General features: G+C 45.5%; 1 protein-coding gene across 1 annotated transcript; it reads left to right on the forward strand.

The window, feature by feature from the left end:
• The first annotated feature begins 599 nt into the window (after positions 1-599).
• LOC100384159 (Coatomer subunit beta-1) lies at positions 600-5,563 on the forward strand. Its single transcript, NM_001348131.1, has 4 exons — positions 600-2,727; positions 3,385-3,894; positions 4,386-4,471; positions 5,065-5,563. The coding sequence occupies exons 1-4, from the start codon at positions 673-675 to the stop codon at positions 5,270-5,272; spliced, it is 2,859 nt and encodes a 952-aa protein (NP_001335060.1). The 5' UTR covers positions 600-672; the 3' UTR covers positions 5,273-5,563.
• Positions 5,564-8,476: the final 2,913 nt, after the last annotated feature.

Genomic DNA, 8,476 nt, shown 5'->3' on the forward strand with positions numbered 1-8,476 from the left:
TTATCTTTCTTTTTTTTAACTTTCTTCTTTGCGCTCGGCTGATGTCTAGTCGAAGCGACTGGCGGCTTTGCATCAGTGGCGCTGCGGTGGTACCAGGCGACTGTGCAACAACGGCGATGTGATGGCTCGTCCGTGCTCGCGTGGCCCATGCGGCGGCAGCCTGCACGCCCACGCCTGTGTGGTTGCAGCGGTGGTTGTGCTCACCTGTGTTCGCGCTTGCCGGAGCAGCGAGGTCACAGAGGATGTGTGCGTTTACGTGTGCGGCGAAGGCATCGATGCTAGTACTATTTCTGTTGCTTGTTTTTTTTCTTCTATCTGTTCTTTCATACACTAAAATAAAATATGTTTATCACACATGATTGATCGATGTGTACATCGGTGATTTTAAATCAGCAGCAATCATGTGTGCATCCCATTGGTTTCGTGCCGACGATAGAATCTGCTAGGGGATGTATTTGTTTGTGCTCGAATAGAGAATAAAAATAGAACTTCTTGAACATAATGCATAAAATATATAAGTTTAGTACCTTTATTTTTTTTACTTCCTTTTCTTGCTCTCCTTTGTAGAGCCAGGTGCTGATAACGTGTTCCGTCCCCCAGATCCGATCCCCCTCCCCTTCCCTCCCTCGAGGAGGCCAGGCCAGATCCACGGGCCTCGCAGATCTGGCGGCCATGGAGAAGGCGTGCACATTGCTAGTGTACTTCGATAAGGGCTCGCCGTCCATGGCGAACGAGATCAAGGCGGAGCTCGAGTCCGGCGACGGACCCGCCAAGGCCGACGCCATGCGCCGCGCCATCTTGCTCCTCCTCAACGGCGAGTCCCTACCGCACCTCTTCATCACCGTCGTCCGCTACGTGCAGTCCTGCGACGACCACGCTGTCCAGAAGCTGCTCCTCCTCTACCTCGAGACCGTCGACAAGCGCAACGCTGCCACGGGAAAGATCCTCCCGGAGATGATCCTCATCTGCCAAAATCTCCGCAACAACCTGCAGAGCCCTAACGAGTACATCCGCGGCGTCACGCTGCGGTTCCTCTGCCGGCTCACCGAGCCCGAGCTGCTCGAGCCGCTCGTCCCCTCCATCCTCGCCAACCTCGAGCACCGACACCACTTCGTGCGCCGCCACGCGCTCTCCGCTATCTCGGCCATCTACAGCCTCCAGCAGGGGGACCAGCTCATCCCCGACGCGCCGGAGCTCGTCGAGCGCGCGCTTGCCTCCGAACAGGACCCCGCCGCGCGCAGGAACGCGTTCCTCATGCTCTTGGCTGCTGGGCAGGACCGCGCCGTGGGCTACCTCTTCAACAACGCCGACCGCGTCGCGGAGTGGCCCGATCTGCTGCAGATGGCCGCCGTCGACCTCATCCGCAAGGTCTGCCGCTCCAAGGGCCGTGCCGACAAGGGCAGGTATATCAGGGTCATCATCTCCCTCCTCTCAGCGTCCAGCGCGGCTGTCGTGTACGAGGGCGCGGGGGCGCTCGTGTCCCTCTCCTCTGCGCCCACGGCTGTGCGGGCCGCCGCCAATACATACTGCCAGCTGCTATCCTCGCAGAGCGACAACAATGTGAAGCTCATCGTCCTGGACCGCCTGCACGAGCTATGCTCCTCTCACAGGGAGGTGATGGTGGATATGGTCATGGATGTGCTGCGCGCGCTCGCTAGCCCCAATGTGGATGTCAGGAGAAAGGTTCTGGATTTAGTCCTGGATCTACTCACCCTGAGAAATGTTGAGGAGGTGGTGCTCTACCTCAAGAAGGAGGTGGTTAAGACACAGGCTGCTGAGGTGAAGGGTGATGAATACCGCCAGATGCTAGTGCAGGCCATCCATAACTGTGCCAAGAAGTACCCAGAGGTGGCTGCATTGGTTGTACACCTTCTCATGGACTTCCTTGGGGATCCTAATGTTGCTGCAGCACTCGATGTTGTTCTATTTGTGCGCGAGATTATAGAGACTAATCCCAAGCTTCGTGTGTCCATGATCCAGAGGCTGATCGACATATTCTATCAGATCCGGGCATCTCATGTCTGCTCTTGTTCTCTCTGGATCCTTGGAGAGTATTCCCTCTCTCTGCCTGAGGTTGAGAGTGCCATTTCTACCATCAAGCAATGCCTTGGGGATCTTCCATTCTACACTGTCTCTGAGGAACGTGAGACAACTGATTCATCTAAGCCATCTCAGCCAGTGGTGAGCTCTGTCACCGTGTCTTCGAGGAGGCCTGCTGTTCTAGCAGATGGAACTTATGCCACACAGAGTGCTGCCACTGAGATTGCTGTTTCAGCTCCTGCTTCAGCTCTTGGGTCCTTGGCTTCCACCCAGAATCTCAGATCTCTCATTCTGTCTGGTGATTTCTTCTTGGCTGCTGTTGTTGCCTGTAGCCTGACCAAGCTTGTGTTAAGGCTGGAGGAGATTCAGCCAGCAAAGGTTGAAGTAAACAAGGTTAGTACTGAAGCCCTGTTGATCATGGTGTCCATCTTGCAGTTGGGACAGTCATCTTATCTCCCACACCCTATTGACAATGACTCATATGATCGGATTGTTCTCTGTGTGAGGCTTCTTTGCAATACTGGTGATGATGTTAGGAAGGTCTGGTTACAGTCTTGCCGCCAGAGCTTTGTCAACATGCTTGCTGAGAAGCAATTTAGGGAGACTGAGGAGATGAAGGCCAAGGCACAGATAACTTATGCCCAACCAGACGATCTTATTGATTTCTATCACCTAAAGAGCAGGAAGGTGAGACTGATATACTTGTCTCTTATTCTTTTTGCTCTGAAACAATATTTGTTCTCTATTGGGTACTGATTGCTAGTTCACATTTTTCTCATTCCATTAGTTCTTGAATTGACAGTCTCAATTAGTGAAGTCATGAACCCATTATTATAGAAGTATTGTGTTTGCTCTGTTTTTCTATTTCATTTGTTCTTTAGACTCTAATGTCGAAGCATATTTGTATAATGTGTATTGGGTCAAGGAATGTGCATATTTCAACAGAATTTCTGTAGAAACTGACATCAATCAACATTTTTCCTTGCAATGCTCCATAATGTTTAAGTTTTTTATTAATTCATAAACAATGGTGTCATTGTCTTCAATTTGTGGCTAATATTCATAACATATTTTCTTAATATTGAATTGTTGTTCAAAACTGCATTTTTATCATAGAAAATGAGCCTACTTGTGTTGCCATAAAGAATTGAATTTCATCAATTTTTGCTGACAGCAATTGCATAATCACCTTCTTTTTGAAGGCACGATAATATTCTGTTTTGTGTTTCTTTCATACTAGTCCCTTCCCTATATCCACCCTTGTATGGGAGCTTTCAGCACTGGGCATGCTCTTTTTCTTTGTGTTTCTTTCATACACTGCTAAATTTGGCTTTTTTGTCACAGGGAATGAGTCAGCTTGAGCTGGAAGATGCAGTTCAAGATGATTTGAAGGCTGCAACCGGCCAATTTACTAAGGATGCAGATGATACTGACAAGCTAAACCGTATTCTTCAGTTGACAGGATTCAGTGATCCTGTGTATGCCGAAGCATTTGTAACTGTTCATCATTATGATATTGTACTTGATGTTACAGTCGTAAACCGAACGAAAGAAACACTCCAAAACTTATGCTTGGAATTAGCAACAATGGGTGACCTAAAACTTGTTGACCGTCCTCAAAACTATACATTGGCTCCTGAGTCAAGCAAGCAAATTCGAGCCAATATCAAGGTCTCATCAACGGAGACTGGAGTCATATTTGGTAACATAGTTTATGAAACATCGAACGTGATGGAACGATCTGTGGTTGTCCTAAATGACATTCACATTGATATTATGGATTACATCTCACCTGCTACATGTGCTGATGTTGCATTCCGGAACATGTGGGCAGAATTTGAGTGGGAAAATAAGGTAATAGACCTCTTGTCTGATTTTTTGTTTGTTTTTCATGATGGTTTCTGTAGTTTTTGTCGCAGGCACTATCGCTTACACTTCTACCATATAGGTGTAACCTATGCTGAAATTGTGTCATATAGGTTCTAACAGAAATGAGTAAATATCCTCTATCAGAGTAGTTTTTGTTCTTTTAAAAGTTCTTGATTAATGACATGCATGGTAAAAACTTCTGGGCTTTTGGGTGAGGGAGTAAATAAAACGTTAGGACAATGAACTTTCCAATCAACGTCCCTCTTCAGACATGTCATAATGTTCAAGCTGACCAATTTCAGTGCTACCTTTACTCTGTTTAATTCTGTTATATTGGTTTGGCCCAAATATTATGGCAGGTGAATGTTTACATATGGTTGACGTCAAACAAAGCACACATGTAGTCTTGGGTTTTTATGACCCATTTTTCTTATCGATTAATTATTCTTATGACTATTGTTTTCAATGTTTATCAGGTGGCGGTGAATACTGTGATCCAGGATGAGAAGGAATTCTTGAATCATATTATTAAGTCCACAAACATGAAGTGTCTAACACCACCGTAAGTTCCAACAAATCCAGACCATATACATTTATCTGCATCTGGAATTGTGCCTGCCTTTGTATATTAATGCTAGAGATATCTGTAGTGTCATTAGTCATTCAGACACATGTAAAGTACAACCATGGAATACAGGCATAAATTTCTCTCAATAGTAGAGGTTTGAGCTGTGTGGAAATTTATGTCCTTGTTACTTTCTCTGTATTCAAAATATAAAGTAGTGTAATGTCTATTTGTTCACATGTCTGTTCCCATACAGGAGTGATCTATTTAGGTCGATATTGTTCTTACTCAGTTTCCTAGGTTCCAAGGCTAGTCAGGTTTGCTTGAGTTATATGATTACAGGAGTGATCTATTTAGGGGATTATAGCCCCTCCAATTCTCCCATTTGTTTTCACTTAAAAATCTGTTTAGTTGTTAAATTAGCTGGAAAGCTGGGAAATTGTTATACTCACCATCGCTAATTGTTGAACGAGAGTGCTGTTATGTGGGATACTTGAAGTTATATAAGGCTAGACATATGAAAAACTCTGCGCTGTGCATTTGAATGCTTTGTTTGCTAAGGCATTGCTCTCATTTTCTACTTGCATCAGATCTGCGCTCGATGGAGAATGTGGGTTCCTTGCTGCAAATCTCTATGCCAAGAGTGTGTTTGGCGAGGACGCTCTGGTGAATATCAGTGTTGAGAAGCAGGCCGATGGCAAGTTGACTGGCTACATCAGGATAAGAAGCAAGACCCAAGGAATTGCGCTCAGCTTAGGAGACAAGATCACCCTAAAACAGAAGGGAGGCAACAGCTAGCTCAGCTACGAGTCGTTGATCACTGTGGTCTGTGGCAGGCACATATCACCCCCGTTAACTCACCTGAACACAAAATTTGCTAGTTAGCCACCAATTTTCAGGGTTGCCTCACCTGACAATTTGCTGGTTGCCCACCAATTTTTAGGATAGCCAATTATTTTGGATGCGCTGTTGATAATAGAAAATAAGGATAGGGCACTAGTCTAAGTTGTAGTATTTTTGGGTCATTTCATGTGCCCTACACCTTTTTGACAAAATATTATAAAATAGAACACTATTAAAGCTGTTTTTTATGAGTTAAGCTCTATATTTCAAGATATTGCATAGGTACCGTTGGAGATGCGCTCTAAGGACATTGAAAAAAACTAATCTTTGTACACCTGATAGCCCGTGCTTACTGCTTAGATGGTGAATCCAACAAAGGCATGACATGGCATGCGAGTATGTGTAGCTCCATAAGCATTGTCCCATATCGATATCTTTTTAAACTATCACAACTACAAAGAGTGTTAGGAAATTTTCCAGACAGGTTATTTGATGAAATATCGAGATATGTGAGTTATTTTGCATTGCAATGTCGTCATGAAGTGGTCCATGTACGTTATTGAAAGACAAGGCAATCTCTAATAATGTCGGATTTCTGAAGAGCTTCTTTGGGATTTTGCAATGAAGTTTGTTGTTGGAAATGTCCAGAGATCGAAGTATGTGGACGTTTTCTAGGACCGGGGGTAGGTATGTGTCCGTCAAACTGGTTTGAGTCTATATAAAGCGTTTCCAATCGAGACATGTTTGAAAAGGATGATGGAATGAGCTTGATAAAGGAATTATAGCTTAGTTATACTTCCTCTAGATTTGTGAGAGTTCCGGTCCAATCTAAAACTACACCTATTGAGATTTCACCTCAGACAAACACATCCTTCAATATTTCAGAGCTGGCTAACATTAAATCTTTGTTTCACATTCGCTTCCAGTATTTACTTCGCTTGGAGCAAAGTAATAAAAGTGATAATAAAGGGAAATACAAATGTCTTAGTTCACTTATGCACGAAGGCTATGAAAAGATCGATGATGTTCGATCACCTTCACTCTACACTCAGAACCTTCACCAACAAAGACTTTGCAAAGCTTTAATACTCATGAAGCTTGATCAACGAAGGTTTCATACGAAGCTTCGAGACTTACGAAACCTCACTAAGACTTTGAGATGTTTGACATGGATTTCCGCCTTGCTTCCCTTTCTGGGTTAGGACCTGGATAGTCGTCCGCCTCGCAGAGCTACTCGGCAAGGACCTGGTCGGTCGCTTCGCCTCACGGAATTGCTCGACAGGGACCTGGTCGGTCGCTCTGCCTCGCAGAGTTGCTCGGTAGAGACCTGGTCGGTTGCTCCACCTCATAGAGTTGCTTGGCAGGGACCTGGTCGGTCACTCTGCCTCACGGAGTTGCTCGGCAGGGACCTGGTCAGTCGCTCCACCTCGCAGAACTCGACAGGGACCTGGTCGGTTGCTCTGCCTCGCCGAGTTGCTCGGTGGGGACCTGGTCGGTCACTCCACCTTGCGGGGTTGCTCGATAAGGATACTTTGGTCAGCTAGAAGGTTTATGGGCCTTATTTTGAGTACCATGCTTTTAGGTACCCGACACTATTAAAGCAAGAAGTGGCTTGCCATGGTAAAGCTTTGTATGATAAAAAAGGCAATGCCAAACAAACCCAAACTCATTAGAATAACACCACTGCGGGAATGAAGAAGCCTAATGAGGGTGAAACCATGGTTTGTTGGTTATGCGACAAAGAAGGACATGAGTCTTACCAATAAAAGGTGAAGACTAGGGGAGAAAAGAAGAAGCCAACAAGTAAGATCTTCAACACCTACACCAACAAGGTGGACAAGAAGGCTGCAACACCATACTTGATCAAAAAGAAGAGCGGAAAGGTGATCAAGTGCGATGGTCCATATAGGCAAGTTAAAGAAAAGGATGGACATTTATTAAGTGTGTCTCATTGTGCATGGCTTGGAGATAGTTGATTGAACTGAGGATGGAGGCAAGAAGGATTTCAAGATACCTGTTGGAGCGAAGGCCAAACTCGACCTGTTGGAGCGAAGGCCAAACTCGACCTGGATCGAGTTTTTCCGGACTACACTTAACCAAACTTGGACGCAGGGCCTGCAACACCCGAATACCTTGTCTAGAATCGATGACGAGACTTCGCCTAGAATCGACAACAAAGCCTTCGCCCACAACGCCCTACGGGAAGATGAGGGCTCATTGGCCGCTGAGGCTAAGTCAGTTGCAGGCGATAACTCGGCACCCCCACGACGAGGGGTGAAGGGTCCGATATGTGAGTGAAGGCTTCTAACACACGAGGTACCCGTTTCCTCTTAGCTAGGGCCTGGACCAACTTTAAGCCCCTTGGAGGGGTAGACTTTTAGGTGTGTTTGGGTGTGCGTACTTTGATGTGCTGTAATGACCCTGGTGGGGAATATTTTGGGAATGTAGCAGGTAACTAGGGGCATAATGGTACTTAGGACCACCTACTCGCCTGGTTACCTAAAAGTAACCTCGTTCTGTACATGGATGGGACACGCATAACAAGACGTTGCAGTTTCCTACCTATCGTTTTGTTGTGCACCTGAACCCTATCAGCTTCCGAGTGTTTGGGTCCACCTGACCATGTGTTAGTAGATCCAACAGTACCAAGAGCAAGGGAGAAGGTCAATAGGACCGAGGTACCTAAAGTCAAGGAGAAGAAGAGGTTCTTGCAAGTGGTCATGGTTAATCAAGCTGAGAAGAGGCATGGTGCATTGAAGACCACAACATATGGACATGGCATAAAGGCAATGAGGTAATTCATATGGTTTATGGTTGAAGTCATAAGGCTCGAGATACTAGCTCAAGAGGAGACATGATCACAAGAAACAATAGAAGTATCAAAGTCAGAACCTTGAAGGGCCCAAAATGCTAAGTGCACTGTGATTTGGAGTTTGGGTCACTCCTGTGTTTGGAAATGTTCTTAGTGCACATTGAAAGGTGTTGGAGCTCAAGATATGGAAAGAATGTTCAAGTCATGTGACTTGGAGATTTGGAGTCCAACATCGACCTCAAACAGGACAAACAGAGCAACATGATGAAAAAGGTTAAGTATGAGATGTTTTAGTATTTGAATATGTAGTAGACACCTTTTACACTATTATTGGCACTTCGCTTCAC

The sequence above is a fragment of the Zea mays genome, chromosome 2 (genome assembly GCF_902167145.1).
Source record: "Zea mays cultivar B73 chromosome 2, Zm-B73-REFERENCE-NAM-5.0, whole genome shotgun sequence".
In the NCBI taxonomy this organism is placed as follows: Eukaryota; Viridiplantae; Streptophyta; class Magnoliopsida; order Poales; family Poaceae; genus Zea; species Zea mays.

Coding starts and splice junctions, on each gene's coding strand:
- LOC100384159 (NM_001348131.1), top strand. CDS start 673: ATGGAGAAGGCGTGCACATTGCTAGTGTACTTCGATAAGGGCTCGCCG. Junction 2,728..3,384: donor ATCACCTAAAGAGCAGGAAG/GTGAGACTGATA, acceptor TTTTTGTCACAG/GGAATGAGTCAGCTTGAGCT. Junction 4,472..5,064: donor ATGAAGTGTCTAACACCACC/GTAAGTTCCAAC, acceptor TACTTGCATCAG/ATCTGCGCTCGATGGAGAAT.